This window comes from Cuculus canorus, chromosome 20 (genome assembly GCF_017976375.1).
Source record: "Cuculus canorus isolate bCucCan1 chromosome 20, bCucCan1.pri, whole genome shotgun sequence".
NCBI lineage: Eukaryota > Metazoa > Chordata > Aves > Cuculiformes > Cuculidae > Cuculus > Cuculus canorus.
Genome location: NC_071420.1, coordinates 5,282,281 through 5,302,814, shown reverse-complemented (window position 1 = coordinate 5,302,814; position 20,534 = coordinate 5,282,281). Strand labels below are relative to the sequence as shown.

General features: G+C 61.9%; 3 protein-coding genes across 4 annotated transcripts in view; 1 reads left to right on the top strand and 2 right to left on the bottom strand.

The window, feature by feature from the left end:
* The first annotated feature begins 226 nt into the window (after positions 1 to 226).
* HIC1 (HIC ZBTB transcriptional repressor 1) lies at positions 227 to 3,769 on the top strand. Its single transcript, XM_054085368.1, has 2 exons — positions 227 to 791; positions 1,817 to 3,769. The coding sequence occupies exons 1-2, from the start codon at positions 740 to 742 to the stop codon at positions 3,760 to 3,762; spliced, it is 1,998 nt and encodes a 665-aa protein (XP_053941343.1). The 5' UTR covers positions 227 to 739; the 3' UTR covers positions 3,763 to 3,769.
* A 1,795-nt stretch (positions 3,770 to 5,564) lies between these two features.
* SMG6 (SMG6 nonsense mediated mRNA decay factor) overlaps positions 5,565 to 20,534 on the bottom strand; it is a 112,732-nt gene continuing 97,762 nt past the window's right edge. For both annotated transcript variants that reach the window (XM_054085173.1, XM_054085174.1), the window contains exons 16-19: positions 13,178 to 13,331; positions 9,690 to 9,901; positions 9,331 to 9,412; positions 5,565 to 7,627 (exon numbers count right to left, since the gene is read on the bottom strand). In XM_054085173.1, coding sequence (XP_053941148.1) covers positions 7,497 to 7,627; positions 9,331 to 9,412; positions 9,690 to 9,901; positions 13,178 to 13,331 — 579 coding nt within the window. In that variant the 3' untranslated portion in view covers positions 5,565 to 7,496. The remainder of the gene's footprint in view (positions 7,628 to 9,330; positions 9,413 to 9,689; positions 9,902 to 13,177; positions 13,332 to 20,534) is intronic.
* Positions 13,338 to 20,530, bottom strand: LOC128854179 (uncharacterized). Its single transcript, XM_054085178.1, has 2 exons — positions 17,749 to 20,530; positions 13,338 to 17,631 (listed from the first exon to the last, which is right to left on the bottom strand). Exon 1 carries the CDS (start codon positions 18,966 to 18,968, stop codon positions 18,054 to 18,056), a length of 915 nt encoding a protein of 304 aa, XP_053941153.1. The 5' UTR covers positions 18,969 to 20,530; the 3' UTR covers positions 13,338 to 17,631; positions 17,749 to 18,053.

Here is a 20,534-nt window from a genome sequence, read left to right as displayed (position 1 = left end):
GGGGCCGGTAGATGGCGCTCGGTGAGCGTTACCGGGGCTTGATCGGGGGGTGGGGGTGGGCATTTGCCTGGAGACACCGGGGCCGAGGAGGGGGGGGACATTGGGAGATCCGAAGGGGCTCCCGGTTCCCTTGAGATAAAGTGATGCTCTAAGGATGGAGACCCCTTGGGGGAAAACGGGATTGGGGAGAAATGGAGGTGGGGAGGGGAGATAAAGCTGGAGGAGAGGGGCATTCACCCGGAGACACCGAGGGGGGGACACCGGGAGACCCTCCCTGTCGCCCCCGGTATCTCCGGGATAAAGGGATGCTCCGGGATAAAGGGATGCTCTAAGGACCCCCGAAGGGGCGGCTCAGGGGCAAACGGATTTAGAGAAGAAGGAGGAGGAGACGGGGAGGGGAGAGAAAGGAGGAGACGGGGGGGGCCCGGCTTTTCGGTGCCCCGCCCGGGGATGGGAGGAGGAAAACCTCCCGCCGTCCCTTTAACAGCCAGCGGCGCTGCTCGGAGTTCAGGCCGGGGTCAGGGGGAGTTCGCAGCCCGGGTTTCACCTCCGAGCTGGCGGCGTTGGGAACCCCGAGGAGCTGTTGCTTGCTTCGTCCACCTCTTCTTCTTCTATTCCTTCTTTTCTTCCTCCTCCTCGGGACCGGCCGGGAGCGCGGGGGATGGAGGAGCAGCAGCCGCAGAGGAGGAGGAGGGTGGAGGGGAGCAGCAACCGGCGGCGGCCCCCCCGGGGCTGAGCCATGAGAGCCCACCGAGACCTCGGCTGGCTGGCGGAGGCCACCGGGCGCCCAGGTAACAGGGGAGGGGGGGGGGACCCCAAAAAAATGAGAAAGAGGGGGGAAAAAATCACACCCACCCACCCCCCCAAAAAAAAAAGCAGCCCCAAAAGCGCTTGGCTTTGCCCACCTGGGCGGGGGGAGCGGAGGAGGGGAGGGGAGGTCCTGGGGTTCCCCCCGGGTTTCCCTCCACCCACCCCTCCGCGAAGGGAGCGGAGGGGGAGAGGAAACGGGGGCGGGGGGCACCGGGGCAAATAAGAGGTGCAACGGGGAACGAGGCTGAGCAGGTAACGGTGGGACCCGGGGGGGGCGGACGGACAGAGGGATAGATGGGTGGGGGGCACCGGCTTGGTTCGCCCCACTCTCCGCTTTCCTCCTGCAGGTGGGCACGGGGGTGCTGTGTTCCTGGGATGCTGGGGTGCAGGAGTGCTGTGTTCCTGGGATGCTGGGGTGCTGGGTTCCTGGCATGATGGGGTGCAGGGTGCGGGGTTCCTGGGATGCTGGGGTGCTGCGTTCCTGGGATGATGGGGCGCTGGGTGCTGGGTTCCGGGGTTCCTGGGATGATGGGGTGCAGTGTTCCTGGGATGATGGGGCGCTGGGTTCCTGGGGCGCAGGGGTGCTGGAGCGCTAGTTTCTTAGGGTGCAGAGGTGCTGGGCTCCTAGGGTGCAGGAGTGCTGTGTTCCTGGGATGCTGGGTGCTGGGTTCCTGGGGTACAGGGGTGCTGGGGAGCTGGGGCGCGGTGCTGGCAGCAGCCCCGAGGTGATGTCACGTTCTCTAAAAGCCCCCGGGGGGTTTCACCCCCTTCCCGCCCCCCGGCCCGCCGAGGAGCGAGCCCCCATATAAGCGGTGGCACCAGCCAAGCAGCCACACATTGCGGCCAGGACACAGCGGCGTGCGGGGCTGGGGGCTGAGCCTCGACCCCCCCCTTTCCCTCGCACCTCCTCGCGCAGGCTGAGCTCCCCGACATGCGGGTTGAGTCCCCAACGCGTGGGCCGAGCGCGCGGGGCCGGATGCGGCGCTGACGGGGCGGTTTGTTGCAGGGCGGCGGGCAAGGAGCGGGATGCTGGACGCCATGGAGGTGCCGAGCCACTCGCGGCAGCTGCTGCTGCAGCTGAACACGCAGCGCACCAAAGGCTTCCTGTGCGACGTGATCATCGTGGTGCAGAACGCGCTCTTCCGCGCGCACAAGAACATCCTGGCGGCCAGCAGCGCCTACCTCAAGTCGCTGGTGGTGCACGACAACCTGCTCAACCTGGACCACGAGATGGTGAGCCCCGGCATCTTTCGCCTCATCCTCGACTTCATCTACACCGGCCGCCTGGCTGAGTGCGAGCCGGGCAGCGAGCAGAGCCTGGGGGCCGTGCTGGCCGCCGCCAGCTACCTCCAGATCCCCGGCTTGGTGGCCCTTTGCAAGAAGAAGCTGAAACGCAGCGGCAAGTACTGCCACCTGCGCGGGGGCTACGCGCCCTACAAGCTGGGCCGGGGGCTGCGTGCTGCCACGCCGGTCATCCAAGCCTGCTACTCGGGGACGCCGCGTCCCGTGGACTTGCCGCCCGTGGAGCCGTCGACGCCGCTCAACACGCAGTGCGGGGAGCTGTACGCCTCGGCCGCCCAGGGCGCCCCGCTGCACCCCCACGGGCTGTGCCCACCCGAACGCCACTGCTCGCCACCCTGCGGCCTCGACCTCTCCAAGAAGAGCCCCACCGGCCCCTCCGCCCAGCTCCTGCCCACCGACCGCTTGCTGCCAGGCGAGCCCCGCGAGCCCTCGCTGCCCCCGCGGCACGACAGCCCTCCGGTCAGCGCTGGCCTCCTGGCCGGCCACGCCAATGCCTATAAGGACTCCCCGCCGGGTGGCGAGCCTGGGGGGCACCCCCATGCCCCCGACCCCTTCCGCAGCACGCCGCCCTGCGCCGAGCCCCCGCTGCCCCGCGCCGATGGCCGCGAGCTGATGTACCGCTGGATGAAGCACGAGCCCCTGGGTCCGTACCTGGATGAGGGGGAGGCGGAGAAGGAGCTGGAGCGGGAGGACAAGGCTGAGTCGCCACCCGCGGCGCCGCAGCCCCGCTATCCCAGCGTGGAGAGCAACGACCTGGAGCCCGATAACAGCACAAGCGAGGAGACGGGCAGCAGCGAGGGCCCCTCACCCGGTGATGCGCTGGATCGCTACTGCAACCACCTGGGCTACGAGCCGGAGAGCCTGGGTGACAACCTGTACGTCTGCATCCCCTGTGGCAAGGGCTTCCCCAGCTCCGAGCAGCTCAACGCCCACGTGGAGGCCCACAACGAAGAGGAGCTCTATCACAAGGCAGCGGCTGAGCAGGCTGTGCCCTTCCTGGACAAGGGTGGCCCAGGGCTCGGTGACATCCTGCGGCCTTACCGCTGCTCCTCTTGTGACAAGTCCTACAAGGACCCGGCCACGCTGCGGCAGCACGAGAAGACGCACTGGCTGACGCGCCCTTACCCCTGCACCATCTGCGGCAAGAAGTTCACGCAACGCGGCACCATGACCCGCCACATGCGCAGCCACCTCGGCCTCAAGCCCTTCGCCTGCGACGCCTGCGGGATGCGTTTTACCCGACAGTACCGCCTGACCGAGCACATGCGCATCCACTCGGGCGAGAAGCCCTACGAGTGCCAGGTGTGCGGCGGGAAGTTCGCTCAGCAGCGCAACCTCATCAGCCACATGAAGATGCACGCGGCCGGCCCCGATGGCAAAGCCAAGCTGGACTTCCCCGACAGCGTCTACGCCATGGCCCGCCTCACCGCAGACCAGCTGGGGCTCAAGCAGGAGAAGGCGGCCGAGCTGCTCTCCCACACCTCGCACTTCCTCAGCGACCCCAAGGCCATGGAGAGCCTCTACCCGTTGGCCAAGTTCACGGCCGAGCACCTGGGGCTGAGCCAGGACAAAGCGGCCGAGGTGCTGGTGCAAGCTCCGCACCTCCACGCCGAGGCCGCCCGGACCATAGAGCGCTACTCGCCGCCCTAGCGCCGGCCCGGCCGGGGGGCTGGGGGGGCCACCGGGCTCCCCTCGCTGCCCCGCATGGAGCTGGGGTGGGAGGCGGTGGGTGCTCATCCCCTGGTGCTGCCGCCAACCCCGGAGAACTTGCTCGTGGCGGAAGGTCCCACGAGAGCTGCCCCGGGATGGCTGGACCGCAACGAGCACCTGGGAGAAGCCGATCGATCAGGGACTGACCTCGCGGCGTGGCCCCTTCCTCGCGGCGGGGGCTGCTGGGGGACCCCGGCCCCGGGTGGGATTGAAGCACAAGCTGTGAGGCTGGGCTGCGCCCCGAGGCGCTGGAGGACACGAGCCCGCTCCGTACCTCAGGGTGCTGCGCCCCGGGCCACGGGGACGCCCTCGACAGCCGCCCACATCGCCCGCCATGGGACCCGGACTGTGCCGCCTCCGCCGCCGTGGGGCCGTGAGTAGTTTGTCCATCGTGACCAAAGCAACGCCACCATCCCGAGTGGGAGAGGCGAGTGTGGCCATGTTGTGGCCGGGGGGGGACCATGCCGGGAGCTGGGGGACAGACTGACGGACGGGAACAGTGGGGTGCGAGCAGCGGGCATGGGGGCGAGGGGCCCACGCTCGGTCCGTGCTGAGGGGCCGAGGGATTGCGATGCTCTGGAGCAAGCACTGACCTCCCAGCCCGAACCCCGACCTCGGCCGGCCACCCCATGTTTCGGGACGTGGGGCAGGGTCTGTCACAGACTGAGCCCCTGGGCTCTGCCCCAGCAGCCGCCTCACCATCAGGGATGCCCGGGGGTCCCGAGGGGCCCGGGCGGTTTTGCCCTCGGGCTGCCGCTCGCCTTGAGTTTTTACTTTCTTTGCCAAAGATGCCCATCCTCAGTGCGTCCGGGCCAGGCCGGGGGGGTCACGACAAAGACAAAGCGGTCTGGTTTGTCAGCTACGGGCAGGGGCTGCGGGGGGACCGAGGGGGGCGCGGGGCTGCCCTGGGCTGTGGGGACCAGACCCGAGCCCCCATGGAGCACCCAGTGCCACCTCCGCACCCTTTCTCCGGCTGGGAGCGAGTCCAACCCCCCCAGCCCGGCCCCCCCAGCCCCTGCCCTGACCCCTCTGCCTGGGGCTAATGTGAAGCTTCTCCCCTCCCTGCGCCCCCTCCTCTCCTTTGCACACGAGGCCCCCGGGGCAGCCACCGTCCCCGGCCTCGCAGCCACTGTGCCTTACCCCGAGCTGCCCGCTCGTGCCCCGGTGCCCCCCTCACCCCGTCCCGGGCACCCCGGGGCTGGCAGCGTCCCCGCCGAGCCGCTGTGGGGCGAGTGGTGGTGGGAAGAGCACCCAAAGCACACCTGGGCCCGCGGCCCCCTCTGTATCACGTCCGATTTGTACACGGGCTCCTCGCCCTTTGTGTTTTTTTTTTTTCTATAGTCGAAACCGAATGAGCAATAAAATGACATTAACATTTGCGGCCTCGCGTCCTTCTCTGTGGAGGCCCCGCTGGTGCGTGGTTGGGGCTGAGAGGTGACCCTGGAGATGCGCCGGAGGGGACAATAGTGGTGGGGAGGGCAGAGAAGGGGCTCTGCTGTGCTTCTGCTTCGCCCCCTCGGTTGGGGGGTAGTGTAGAATCGTACTCATTACGGTTGGAAAAGAAAGATCTTCAAGATCTTCGACTCCAGCAGGTTGGGCAGAGCTGCCATCCCATCAACCAGACCGTGTCCCATTGCCGTTCCCCCCATGGTGCCCCCCGCACCCACCCCTGCCCCACCCTCAAATCAACTCGCCCGCCAAAGGCAAATGAAGCCACACACTGCACAGACAAATGTTTAATACTAAAAATTATTAAAACCATCTTAACAAAACAGCCCGAACGCGGCCGCGTTCCCCTGAACACGGGCTCCCTGCGGGGGCTCGGGGCGGCAGCCTGGCACCGATGGTCCCAGGCACGGGGCGCTCAAGCCAGCGAGCCCCCCGCTCCGCTCGCCCTTGTGCCTGCTGGGCTGGTGGCAGCGAGACCGCTGCCCCATGGCTGAGCCCGGGGTCAGCATCCGGCAGAGCTGGTGGGACCCCGGGAAGGGCTTTTGCAAAGCAGCCCTGGGGCAGCTCTGTTAGAAAACAAACATTGAAACACACCCGGTGGGGAGGAGAAGGCAAAGTCTACGTGGAGCTCACAGCCAGCGCAGCGCTGCAGGCAGCTGCGGGCACTATGTCGGGGTGTGTGCCGTGGGCTCAGCAGGCGTCTGCACCCCAAAGTCTGTCAAATAAGTTCTGTCTCACAGCAGAGACCCCTCCTATGCTGCCCCGTGTGGTGCCAGGGTGTCCATATGGCACAGGTGAGCAAGCACAAACCTGCTTGGCTCCATCACCGAGTCCTGCGGCCCCACCGCAGCCGGGCGCTGCCAAGGCTCCAACCCTGGTGAGGGGTAACACTGCGCTTCCCGATGCAGACCCCGGGCCTGAGCCACCCATGCAGGAAAGGAAAACACTGGGCTCTCTCCTTCTGCTTCCTCTGTCACCTCTGCCGCTCCCCTCCCACGGCCGCAGCACCCCAGCGGGGACCGGGGTGGCCGCAGGGTCACTCTCACCCTTTGCTCATGGGACTGGCACTTGACAGAGCTCCAGTTCATGGGGTTAATGCTGCCTCTTAAGCTTCTGTATCTGGTGTGGAACTGGGCTTGGGAACTGGGATGTGGTGGTGGGACAATGTGATGTTGGGGGGCTCAGCAGCGCCCCGGCCCTCGCTCCTGGCGCGGGATGACCCAGCGGTGCAGCAGTGAGGTCCCTTCATGGCTCCCTCCACAGCGAAGGGGCAACTGGGGGGGGGGCCCTCCCAGCGGGGCAGGTGGCTGGGGCTGGCACTGCCCCGGAACCACAGGCAGGAGCTGAATCCCGTAAGGAAGAGGAGCCCATGGTGCTGTGAGGCCACACAGGACCTCAGAGGGTTTTGTTAGTCTTGCACTGAGGTTTAAAACATGTCTAAAGGTAGCAGAGTGGGATTAAGGGATTGAGGGAGGAGGGGAGGGGCAGGTAACGGCTGGGGCGGGCAGGGAGTAGAACAGAAAGCAACTATGGGGGGGAACAAGGGGTTGGTCAAAGCCTCCCCCAGCAAAGCAGGCAGGGCACACCCTGCAAACTAACCTACACTGAAATCTGAAATGAAACTCAACAAGCAAACCCCGCACCAGGGAGAGGCCACACGCCTCTGCAAGCAGCGCAGGGTGGGGAAGGGGCCTGGGGCTGCTGGGCCACGCAGGACAAACAGGCTGCGGCAGGAGGGAACCTGCCCTTCGCGTCCACAACCTCTCCGAGGGGCACTAAGCGATCTCAAAGTCCACGCTGGTGTGTCCCTGCTCTCTGCCCTACGCAGCCTACAAACCCAAAGCGCCAGCGACTCGCGACCGGAGCTCTCTGCAACCAAGCAAACCAAGCAAAAGGCTGGCGATCCGGTAGGGGCTCACCCAAAGCTTCCCTGGCCAGCGGGGCTCGCCAGCTCCACTCTGGCATTGCCCAAAGGCTGGTGGGACCCTCAATGGCCCAGCCTCCGCGTGAACCATCCACAGCAATGACCTTCCCAGCTGGCCTGCCCTCGGGGTGGGGGGCCTGTCGCAGCACGGCCGTGCTGGTGGGTTGAAGACGTGGCGTTTATTGTTCGTGGTGGGCTGGAAGGCTGCGGCAGCACGCGGTGAGGGCTGCCGCAGAAACTGGTCTTCCACCGTAAGAGGCTGCGTGACTTGCTCAGGGGCTGTCAGCCCCGCTTGGCCCCCTCAGCCCTCCTGGGCCCACTTGAGGAAGGTGGGGATGTCCCGCACGGGCACGTTGCGGGTCAACGCTTTGACTCGCAGGTTCCGGTCGTCCGTCAGCAAAACCACTTCCCTCAGCAAATGGATGGGATCATCTGCAACGAAAGCAAGAGCGCTTTTGTGAAGCTCAGCCCTCCCCGCTCTGCCCCTGCCCTTGCCCCCATCCCACACCCCACTGACCCCACACCGTGCCCCCCACCTCAAGGCATGGAAAGGCCACCCTGCACCCCAGCTCCCTGCCAAGGCTTCCCAGCGTAGCTTGGAGACAACACTTCATCTCGAAGGCTGCCTTCTCCTCCCACCCCGTGCGGCCTCAGGGATGATTTGTGATCCCTGCCCACAACCCTGGGGCAGAGAAGGCTGTCGAGCAGCACCAGGGTCCCCACTGCCCGCGTGGGGTGCTGTGCCATGCAGGGAAGAGGAGTTCCCTCTGCCTGACCCAGGCCAGGAAGACGGCCCGCGACCCTGGTTCCAGCAGGAAGCTGGTGCTATTATTCTGGTGATCTCATTATAAGATCTAAAACCAACCCTTATTTTTTTTTTGTGAAGCTTTTTGGAGTCGCCACTGACACTGAGGCATTTCTGGCTGGGGCTCAGACAGCCAGAGAGAGCTGAAGCCTGAGAAATAACCGAAGGGATCTTGCCCCCAGATGGATGAGCTGCCCCGCACGCAACGCGCCAGGCTGGGATGTGGGAGCCACGCTTACGTGTGTGTGAAGCAGGGGAAGCATATGGGGTATGTGTAAGCAGCTGGGTCCTGTGACCAGAGTACTGTTCCTATGAGCACAGGAAACACAGTGCCTCCGAGCCAGGACGGGAATGGAAAAAACAGAGTTTATGGGAGCCCAACATGGGCCCAGATTGGCTGCGTAGGGAGCGGCAGGACGAGGGGAAGGGGACGGTGGCCAGGAACGCGGGCTCTGGTCACGGTGTTGGGGCTGAGGATGGTGGGGCGAGCGCCCTGGCCAGGCTGCACCAAGGGCTCGGCGGGAGGGCAGGCCTGGGGCCGAAGGCTGCCGAAAGCGGGCTCGGGAGGTTTTGTGCGGACACTTTAAGAAATGTCTAACAATAAACATCCTCTGCTCCGTGCTGGTGACGCGTCTCCTTGTTACAAACCAGAGGCTGTCAGCTTGTCAGGCCCCATTCCCCATAATCCACATGATTTCAAAATTCAGCATCATTTGCACATAAACATTTGGTGACGGTTTCTCTGTGAATCTGACAAGTTAAGCTGCTAAGAATTCGCACTGACAAATGTGGCTTGATTTCTTGGGCAGCTGCTGATGCGATTCCCGTCTCCACTGCCCTGGCAACAGCCTGGGGCTGTCTGGTCCCAGCATGTGTGGCTGATGCCAACTGGGTATGGAGAGAAACAGGTCCCCAGCCAGGAGTCACGGGGGCTTGCGGGGAGGAGGCTCGTTCTGGCCCTTCATCACCACTCCTGGCACCATGGAATTGCTCCATGGATGCTTATGGTGGGCTTCCCACAAGCTGGGGCATCTCCCGTGCAGTGAGGTGCGCATTTGGCAAGGCGGTGAGAGGGCCACAGCCTGGGGCTGACCGGAGGCAGGAGGTGGCACCTTGGTGTTGAAAGAGGCAAAATGTGAGAGGGATTGGTTCCAAGGGTCATGAAAGAGAAACCAGAAGGGTCTGTGAGATGCAGGAGAGGAGGGAAAAGGTGCCTGAAGCTGTCTGATCCAGTGGGAGGTATCCCTGTCCATGGCAGGGGATTGGAACTGGATGGGCTTTAAGGTCCTCTCCAACCCAAATCTGATTCTATGATGTGAGGATGTTCTACCTTTGTTGGAGGGCATGAAATCCTTGGCCTTGTCATTGCAATAGTGGAGGCAGCAGGACAGGATCAAGTCGTCGTTGTTTCCCTGGAAGAAAAGGACAACATTAACCCTGGCAGGAAGAAAATTGCCCGCCACCCCGATTACTGGCCTGCCCTTGAGGTGCTGCCACAGCTCAGTCTGGCTGAGCCAAAATGCATGCATCCCACAGGAGCCTGTGACGATGGGGACAGAGCTACCCCTGCCCACAGCTTGCGAATCCCCGGGTCCCTGTTTTCCCTCAAGGAGGCTGTGGTGAAGATCTTCCAGCCCTCAGCAGCACTGCCTCTGTGTCCTGTCCTTCTGGGGCCAGGATGTCCCATACCTGCTGGCCGGTGGTGTCTTCGCTGCGGAAGGAGATGGACTCCAGCTCGTTGCCTCGACTGGTCAGAGCCCTCAAGCAGTTGTCTCGGCTCTCGAATCGCTCCTCCAGGAACTCGATGGACTTCCTGGCTCTCTCCTGCACTTGGCGGGCATAGCTTGCAGCCCGGTGCTCCATCTCTGGGCCCTTGGCCAGGCCATCCAGCTCGTTTATCACTTCAAACAGGAAGAGGAGGTACAGTTACTATGGGACAAGGTGCTCCCATGACCTGCTGCTGGAGCACACAAGTTGCCAAGGCCTCAGGGCCAGGGCACTGGGAGCTGGCTCAGGAAATCTGGGTTCAGCTGCCGCAGTGTCCCTGCACTCCTGGACTTGGCTGCAGGTCTGGAAAAGCTTTGCTGCCTTCCACCTCCGTGGGTCACCTGGCTCAGCCCCGAGAGCGCAGGCACCTCGCTCCTGCAGTGTGCCTGAGTGACACTCCCTGAGGGCATCTTGCTCTGCTTTGCGCAATGCCGGGACCATCACCGTGCCCCCTACCCGTGCTCCTGCCTTGATGGCACCTCTATGTGTGCCTGAGGGAGTCAGAAACCCACAGCCCGCTGCAGCCCGCTCCTCCACCTCCACACAGGGATGAGGAGCTGCCCCGCCTGCCTGGCTCAGTGCCTCTCAGCTCCCTGCACTTTCACACCCGAAAAGCTGCTGCCCTCCTGCTGCAGGGCTGCACGTGGGAACAGGGTCATGCACGGGAGCAGGCAGTTCCCACTCCAGCTCTGTTTCCTGCAGAAGTTCTGGGCTCTATTTTCCTCACCTGAAGCCACCGTCCCAGGCTCACTCTAACACCTCACCCACCTGGGTTCACACATCTGTCCTGACACACGCAGCTCAAGACAAGCCTGAGCCTGGGATCAGGTGGATTCCCAACCCCTTCACCTTAACTGGAGCCTGTCCAGCCTTCCAGCCTCCTGTATCACTGCCAAGCAGCCAGGAACCCCAGCCGCTCTAGTTCCCCGAGCCCGGCAAAAGCCTGAGGGACCCCACAGAGCTCCAGGACAGACCCATCCTCTGACACCAGGGCTGCTGAAAGAGCCACTCTGTCATAGAGGAAGCATGTGTGTAGGAGCAAGATGCCGCCAAGGCGGCTGGCGGCAAAGCCGGGCACACACGCGTGCAGCCAGATGTGCACACGAGCATCCTTAACTGCAATCGTGTGCGGGGCTGCGTGTGCGCGAGGATGGGCGCGAGAGAGCTGGTGTGCACGTGTGCGCGAGGGAGCCTCTGCCGCGCACAGTGTGTGTTTTAGCCATGGCTTCATTTCTGAAGATTGTTTCCGAGCCTGGAGCCAAGTCCTGAGTTCAAGTGGGAACTATGCATTCCTTGGGGGTTCGGGGAGAGAGCTCGGGGTCTGAGGCCTCTCCCCAGTGCTGTGAATCACTGCCCGGGGAGCCTGCGTGATCGCTCTGTTCCATGGTGAGACTGGCACTCACTGTCTGGGTATTCAAATTAAAGCTACATGGAGCTGCTTCGCTCTTCGCTGGCCGGCGACTCTTCTCGCTACCGACCTGATGCTGCCATTTCCACACAATGCACGGCTGGGCCCGGGGTGGGGGGAGCCGTGCAAGAACGGAACATCAAACAGGAAAAGCTGGTATTCCCTCCCGAAATCCGCCTTCCTGCTTCCAAGCTAAACAGGCTTCAAAGGGGAGGCTTGTTTGTGCTTCTGCACCAGGCCTGGCTTCTCCATGGTGGGGTCAACCTCAAGGAGCACGGAGCAGGTTAAAGAGCAAGAGAAACAAACCCAACGCAAAGCTGTACGCTTAACCCCTTGCTGCATCCCTGGGAAGAGCGGGGAGGAGTGCCCTGTGCTGGAGGAAGGGCACGGCGCGTGGCTCTGGTCCGGCGATGGCGCACAGCACCAAGGCCTCTGTGCCAGGCTGCCACGCCGCACTCTGGTCTAGCCCAGGGGATGGGTTCCTCCTGCCCGCATCCAGGGCTCAGCACTGATGCCTTTCCTGGGAGATGAGGGGGAATTTTACCAAGACTTGGTGTGGACAGGGAGCCGCTGGCTTCGTGGTGCAGGGGACACTGGTGGCAGGCAGTGGGGGACGAGTTACTGTGTCCCTGCCATGATGAGCTGTGCAGGGAGGCAGAAGGGCAGGAGAGCACCGAGGGTGCTCAGTCGCTGCGCCTCCTGCCTGTGGCAGGAAAGGCCAGGCTCCCTTTGCAGGTTGAGGGCATCTTGGAGAGGGACAGGACAAGGGTTTCCAGCTGTAACTCCTGCCTCTGGCTGGGGCTTGGATGGAAAAGCACACATCAACTACAGGAGCTCAGGGCCACAGCTCCAGAGCAGGTCCCAGCTCTCCCAGGTGTTCACACAGCCCCGCAGCCCCCAGGGCTGCCTGGGCTCTGCCGGTGCTGCTTGTTCCCTCCCCATTATTTCCACACATAGTCCTTCCTGGCACTGTGATGCCAAGCCATGAAGCAGTTTCTGTGCTGACCTGGGCAGGAAGCCAGCCCTGCTATCCCCACCCGGGGTCTGGTCCCAGCCCCAGGAATCCCTCTTGAGCCAGGTTGTTCACCTCGTGGCGAAGGGCGGCAGCTGGATGTTGGCTGGCTGGACCCCAGGAGTTGAGAAGGAAGCCCCGTAAGGAGCTGGAAGGGCAGGCAGCCTGCGTGCTGCAGGCAAGGAGATCAGCAGGAGCACACACCTCACTGCCTGAACTCTGGAGATGCCCACGGGGCAGAGCCGGAGCTGCAGCTGGGATGAGGCAGCCCGTGGGCTCTTCACGGCTCAGCCCTGCTCCTGCCCCAACCTCTCCTGCTGCCCTCAGGGATCCTCGGAATGCCAGGCTGGCACTGGGATGCGCTGGGTGCCGGAGCGACACTGGCTGGAGGAATGCTACCTCCAGCCCGGAGCATGATCAAACAATCAGAGCAAAGGCATCTACCCAAATCCTCCCGCCACCCTGGGAGACCACCCAGCAGCACAGCCGTTATCTGCCAGGGTGAGTGTTTACCAATAACGGGAACCAGCTTGCTGTTTTACTGCGAGCTTTATAAGGATAAAAAGAAGGGCTGGGCTCGAGCAGCTCGGAGACGCTGGGACACAGGCTGGCCATTTGCTCAGGCTGCCTAAGACCCAGCTCAGCTGGGATAAGCTATCTGCTCCGATTGTTTAACAATTCCTCCTCCTTGCTCCCTCCAAAATTCCCTTCAAATCCCATTTAACACTCGCCTGCCTCTCCTAGCCCCTGGCACCCCCAGAGGCACCAGGAGGAGAGGAGTTTGCTGAGTGCTGTAGGCAGGAAGGGTGACGGAGCCGAAGGAACGCCGGCCGCAGCTGGGATGAGACAGGGCAGGATGGAGGCCAGTCTGGCACGAGCCAACCGGCTCCAGACCACACAGGCACTGCGAGCGTGTGGGGCACAGAGAGAGGGAGCTGGCACAGGGGGACAACGTGCTGGGGGAGAAGGGAAAGCCCCCACCATACTCACCGATCAGGGGCACCACCAGGATGAACTTCCTGCAGTCCAGAAGAGTTCTCAAGCTGCTGAGGTGGTCGATGAAACCATTGGTGTCTGGGACGAGGAATACAGGTCTGATCTCCAGCTCCATCTGCCGCATTTGACTCTGGTCTTTCAGCACAGCCTGGAGGAGAAGGGCACATATGAGTAGGACATCAGCCCTGTGACATGTGGACCTTGAGAGCAGAAAACAACCCTGGCTCGCATGCACGCCTCCCACAGCAAGGGCATCGTGTGAAGGAGACCAGCAGGAGGCTGCAGCCATTCCCCCTCAAACACCAACTCTTGTGGGTCCACATCTCACCCTTTGAGTGGGATGGCGAAAGCCTCCAAGAGAGTTCTTGCCTAGGAAACCAGCTCTGTTCAGGCTCTGGGAAGAACTGGGACCAGCCTTGACAATGGAGGTCTTTTGGGAATCATCCCATATTTGGGACTGGCCACTGCCAGCAGAATCTACACAGGTGCCATGAGACCAACCCAACAGAAAACAGCAGGGAAAAAAAGGAGCTGGAGGAAGGGGCTTCTGGGGCTCCAGATGGGAACAGCTCAAGGTGGCAACAGCCAAAACAAACCAGTCTGGGACACTCAACACTCAACAGCATCCTAACCAGGGACCCAGAGCAGGCCGCCAGAAGGGACGCCCGTGCCGTGGGGATGTTTGGCTGAGTCTCTCTCTCACTGCCCCACCAGCTCCTGCTTGTGCCTTGCCTTTTCCAACTATGCCCAGCTGGGAAACCAGGTGGGCTCCAGCCCTGAAAACCCACAGCACTGTCCTCAGCTGAGCCCTTCACACCCACTGGACACTGGAGATGCTCACACATACATGGTAAAGGTCTGTTGGGTTTTACTAGCAACGCTATGGGGTTGCACCTGGACCTCTGGACAACACCAGCTGCCAAAACGGGACCCAAAAGCTCACGTTCCTTTAGACGCTATGGAAGGACTTGGGTTCTTCAGTAAGTCACAGGCTTAAAAAACTCAGGATGCTATTCTAGTGCTTCCTCTGCTTAAAAATAGCTTCCCTGGACTCGCTGATGTTTGTTGCCTCTAATAGGAACTGGTCACCCACGGAGCTCAGCAGCGCTGCTGTGGAACACATCTACCATACAAACTCTTGTGACAGCGGGCTCACACCCACAAGGCATGCCCTGGGGACAGGTGGTGACCACCAGCCCTGTTCTGCTCAACGTTACGAGAAGCTCTTGCTGCCTGGGGTGTGGCTCCGAACCTTCCAATGTGCCCTAGAACGACGAGCCGCACGGGCCAGCAGTGGCCATGGAAAGAAGTGGTTTTTAATCCACTTCCAAGTGTTGTCATCTGGCTTTAAATCAAGGCGGCTTGATGCTGCCACCTCCCACAAGCATCTCCAGGCAAGGCAGCAACCATAACCTCACCACGTGCTTCCCACCCGCCTCCTGGGGCTGCAGCTCCCATTGATCCCAGGGGAGATGGGCAGAACGGGGAGCGTGCCGGGTCCTGTCTGCTGCATGGCAGCGCTGAGCTGACACGACAGGGCGAGGACATACGTCCCCCATCACACTACAGTGGAACCAGCATCCCTCTTCAGATGCTGCCATGGCTGGATAAGCATCAGATGCCCTCCCTGCCTGCACTCTGCCTTCACTCAGGGAGGTGCTGGCACTCGTGGTGGCACAAGAAGAGCCGGAGGGACAATGTGGAGTCAACGCTGGCACTGCACTGCTGCGTTTCTCCCCAGGGTTTGGGGGTATGGGAGGAGATGCTGAGAGACACCAGGCCCCGCTGAGCTCCACCAATCTCCACCTGTCATGGGGAGATGGAGAAGGGCCCTGTTGGCCAACACGATGACCCACAACTTCTGTGCAGTGGCCAAAGAGGTCAACGGCCCCAAACTTGCAGGAAAGGGAGTTGAAACCACACAGCCTCTGATGGGTGATGACGATGGTACACGAGCAAGGACCGGTGGCAGGAGAGGGTCCCCGCCTGCACCCCAACGTGGCTCCCCAACCCCAGGTCTCACCCCAATCTGCATAGGCGACCTCAGGAGTGTGGCGCGAGTGGGACGCTCACCTACCCCTCCAGCTGTGGGGCACGGGGATGCGGGGAGCAATACCCTCGTGTGTGGCATTCGCCCCCGTGGCTTTCGCGGGCCGTACCCAGCCGATTCCTGGCAGCCACGAGCGACGCCTGTGCCGGCCGTCACGTCCCATTCCGCTCGCTGGGCCGCCCGGTGAGAGAAGGACACAGGATGCGCCGGGAGTGAAAGAGCGAGGTCGGCAGGGAGCGTGCCAAGTCCCCGCGCACAGCTCCGGGCCGCTCGGGGAGCCAGAGGGAAACTCGCCTTTGCAGAGTTCAGAGGCCGGCAGCGAGATTTATTTTTGTTTGTGTGAGTAAAAGGCTGCAGAAGCCTCCGGCCAAGGGGTTTCGGGGGGGAGAGGAGTGGCCTATGATTCATGCGGACGCTGCCTGGCCTTGCGCCAGAGATGAAAGGGAGCCCATGTGCGGGGAACCGGCAGGCGAGCGCTGCGTTAACCCTTCTACTGATGCGTGGGGCACGGCCCCATGGGGAGGATAGAGGGGCTTGGGGATGTGGATTGGGATGCTTGTGTCTGGGTCCAGCTTCTGCACCACCACTGCAGATGGGAACGAGTTGCTGGTCCCACCATGCCTCAGTTTCCCCAATGGGAGGATGGGAAGATTGTGGTCCAGGTGGCCTCTAGGAGGTGGGGTTTGGAGGAGATGCTGGGGAGAGGCACAGCCTAGCCTCAGCCCAAGTGGTTCAGGATGGCCGGATTTCAGCTGTGTCCCACGGGGGTTAACTATGGCAGTGACCCCACAGTGCTGGACGTGACCTCTGAGGTGAGGGGCTCTCTGCTCCCGCTGGGGCCAGGCAGCACCTGCTCTCCTGCCTTCTGCACCCGCAGGCTGTGGCTGCCAGCGCGGCGCCCACCCACAGCCCCCCTGCCCAGCCCAGCTCTGGCCATGGGGGCTTCTCCCTGGAGCTGGGCTGGAGCCAGAGGTGGCTCCCTCGGCTGCCCCAGCTGGTGGCAGCACTGAGATCAGGCGCTCCTGCACACACAGTCCCAAATTCCCAGCTCATCCATCAGCCGGGATCACCTGGGGGATTCCCCGGAAGCTGCTGCCCAGCCCAGGGCTTCCAGTGAGGACCTGAACCCCTGAGAGCCAGGCCAGTGCCAGAGAGGGGACCTGAGGGTCTCCACCACAAGCACAGAATAGGAAGGGGCTCCACATTGACCCCTGGGGCTCCGCACATGGACCCCAAGCTCTTCTCCCTGCGGTGGCTGAGGCCCGGAGCTGAAGCCCAGCAGATACGAGCGCCCTGCTGCCTTTGGGATGGGTCGTACAGGGTCGCATCGCTCTGCCGTCACCATTCTGCCACCACCTCTGCTGCCCCAACCCGCTCTCCGACCGTGGGGAAACCCAGCGCTGCTGCCCCATCCAACCCCACGTGCTCCGCAGGGATCGGAGGTGGATTTTCCAGGGCTGAGAACAATGCCTCTCTAGTCTCTGCTCCTGAGTTTCCTCCTCCCAAGGTTCGTCTCCAGCGTCTTCCTCAGGAGTAAACGTGCCCCGTGCCTGGTAGCAAAGTGGGGCCGCCGCCGTGGCGGAGCCGCCGTGGGTGGGTGTGCGCCTTCCGCAGCCAGCAGGCACCCGCTCCCAGGCAGGTGCGTGTCGGCGCGTGTGCACCCGCGGCATTGTTCCCGCGCACCGAAGAGAGCGTGAATGGGATACGGCTATATTTAGCCACTTACTCACACTACCGCCACAAAGGAGCGGCTGCATCTTAAGGGGGCGGCCGTTCCGTGGGCTCAGAAGGGACAGGAGAGCGGCTATTTTGGGAAGACATGTCATAATTGGACGTCCCGGTTAAGCAGCTTCTGTAATGCTAAGCAAAACAATAGCAGCATCCAGAGGAAGAGCCTGTTATGTTTCAGGTGGGATGTTTTCAACCGGTCAGGAAATTCGACCGCTCCCAGCGCACAGCGGCGGCACAAAGGACAGGGGACGTTGAACAGCATGGACCAAGCGCTTGGCCAAGCGCTGGGGACACGCGGTAGGAACGCTGCCTGCTCCAGCAGCGCCACCATAACCTCCTCTTGTCCACCTACCTGCCCGGCCTCTCGCCCCTCCAAATATCTGGGTGGCACCTGGTCTTTCACTTCATCCTGACGCATCGTTGCTGTCACCAGCCTGTGACACGGGACACTGGGAGAGCAGTGAGGGCAGAGGCAGGCTGGCAACACAGCCAGGAGCAGCAGCCAACCCACCACCCAGAGCCAGGCAGCAAAGGGCTGCTCCTCATGACCTGGGCTGCCCTTCTCTCAACCAGAGCTGCTCCTTGCAACCAGCCCTGCCTCCTCACAACCTGGGCTGCTCCTCATGACCTGGGCTGCCCCCTCACAACCAGAGCTGCTCCTCACAACCTGGGCTGCTCCCTCACAACCAGAGCTGCTCCTCACAACCTGGGCTGCTCCCTCACAACCAGAGCTGCTCCTCACAACCTGGGCAGCCTCTTTGCAACCTGGGCTGCTCTTCACAACCTGAGCAGCCTCTTTGCAACCAGGGCTGCTCTTCACAACCGGGGCAGCATCCTCACCACTAGGGCCAACCAGGAACAGGTTGCCACTTAATCCACTCTGGCCAATTTGCCCCCACCTCAGTATAATGGCTCTGGGGTCCAGCTCATGTAGGGGAACAGAGCTGAGCTCTCTTGTTCTCCTTGTAGCCACCCATTTGCCATTTGCCCTGCCTGGACCTGTGCTTGAGCTGCTGTCCTGCACCCACCCAGGCAGGGCAGGGACCGAAGGAGCACAGTGAAGCCCAAATTCTCCTTGAGGTATAAATGTCAACCCAGCACTGTGGCTGGGAGATAAAAAAAGGACCCGTGGGGCAGGCAAGCAGCAGCAGTGAACCTGGGACAGGCATCGGTTAGATCATCTCCACCAGCAGCAGAGTTGGGCTGCAAGAGGTGGGGAACATGGCAAAGGCAGGGATAATGCAGGAAAACGGGATGGGGAGAAGGCAGTGAATTGAGCTGTGAGAAGCACAACTTCACAAGCCCAGGTGAGGCCATAATACCGCGCTCCCCTGGGGCACAGAAGGAAAAGGGGTGGCAAAGCTTTGCCCTGCACTCTGCATCCCTACACACAGCATCACAGGAGGCAGAGGTGGCACCTCGGCTCGCCGGGTTCCCCGCCATGCGGGCACAGCCACAGAGTGGAGAGCTGAGGCTCTCAGCCATGCTGAGACAGGAGTCACATCTGCTGGACTCAGATAAATACATGGAGCTGTGGCTTGTCCCCAGGATAACGAAGGGAGGACTCAGAAAGGAGCCAACGCATGATCTCCATAGGTGAGCAGTGAACAAAAGAAACAGAAACAGGCTGTGACAGGGAAGACAGAAGATCTCCGAGTCCTGGGAAATACCAGATCTCCTGAGAAGATCAGAAAGGTCGAGGACCACAGGCCAAGAGGGGGAAAGTGGAGGGGGTGGAGGCCGCGCTGGCTCTGACCTGGTCTCCCCAAGCAGCGTTTTCCACCCGAGCTCCTCCGCTCCTCTGGCTCCAGCCATGTGGTCAGTGCCAGGGCAGGGAGAGGACCGGGGCAAGCACACATGTTCTGCTCGGGGCTGTTCCCAGCTAGCTATGGGCTGGATGACTTTACTGAAGCCCCAAGGACTTCTCCTCCACCCTGCGCCTTCAGAATCCAACTGCACCTCAGCTCTCAGCTGCGCAGCCCCTGAAGCTGCCCACACCCTCATTTTGACCTCTCTCCGCCTGCGAGCATCGGCTGGGGAGGAAGGGAGGAGCACGTCGGGGGCAGAAAGCCCCCGACAACATCAGGCAGCCCCCACTCTCCCCGCAGAATGGGCAGCGGCCATCCCAGGGGGGCCCTGCTGCAGCTGGGCTCCTCGCCGGGGCCGGGATCCGCTGTGCGCTGCCCTCCCCGAACATGTGCAGTTCCTGTTTGCTGCGTCTGTACAAGGCAGTGGGAAGTGGGGAATTTACTTACACCTCCCGCTTAACAACCCTGGGAGGCTGGAAGGCTTCAGGCCGCTTTAATTTACAGCCCATCTCTCCAATCTCTCACTCGTTCGCTGCTGCTTTCTTCCTCCTTGCATTATCGTGACCCAGGTACCTGCCAACAATAATGGACTCGCTTGCGGGGGTGGCAGCTTCTACCTTCGCCTTGATAGGAATTGCTCAAAAATTCAAATGAAAAGAAAAAAAAAAAAAGAAAAAGAAGAAAAAAGGCAAAATCTGAAAGGTTGGGGTGGGTTTGGAAAAGCGAAGCGCAGTGGTTCTGGGCCTGGCGCCAGTAGCCGGAGGGTACACATGTGCACGCTCTCCCAGTAGGGCCTTCAGCAGCCCTGTTTTACAACCACCTCGGCACACACTGCAGAGTTCACGCATATGGCCAGACAGATGTGTCTGGCTTACGTTCAAGGCTGGAAAATGAAGAATTATGGAAGTGAAGGGCCCTGGGCATTAGAGAGGGCGGAGGTGAGGGGGAGGGGAGCCAAGGAGAATTTTTCCTCTGCTGAGAAATCCTCATCTGGGCTGCGAGGTTGGAGGAAGAGGGGTTGCGAGCAGCGAGGCAGCCAACAACCATGCATGTGAGATTGCTCTTAAAGCAACAGCATGCGCCGCCAGACATCTACTTCCAGTCCAACCAGTTTATTTCACCTTTTCCCACTGGGAAACATGCTTGGCTCAGGCCAGGGGCAGGAAAGGATCACCTGTATCCCGCGTGTTTGTCCCCATAAAGATGGCAATGCTTTGCAAGTGGGGCTCTGGCTGCAGCAGCCGTTGCAGACTATTTTTCCTACCGCTGGCTCCCACATGAACTCTGCTGGTTTGTGTCCCACCCTCTCCCCTGTCTGCCTGTGCCCTGCTGCACAGAAAAGCTTATTTCTCGGTGAGCCTCACAGCTGCAGAAGCTCTGCCCAGAGCAGAGGCACAGCTCCTTGCCTGGCACACACTGTACTACAGCCCCTGCCAGGGCTCCCCGGAGTGCTGGCAGCTCCATGGAGGAGTTGTCTGGCTTCACAAGGGGCCCAGGAGTCCCCAAAACATTCATCTCAGGGCCTGCAAGGGCAGGTCTTACCACGGGTAGGGAATAGCAACTTTGATTTGGCCCTTCCACCAAAGGCAAAGAGAAGTTTGGTGTTGGGTTTCACAGAGGCAGCGCAGGGCACCTAGACCAGGGAAGCTCCAGGTGCTACGGGACAACTTGAGAGGCTGCTGGTCTTGAAGTGTGGCAGGCAGATGGCTGTGCACCATCAGTACAGCGAGGCAGGACCAGCCCACGTACTCAGGACCAGCCA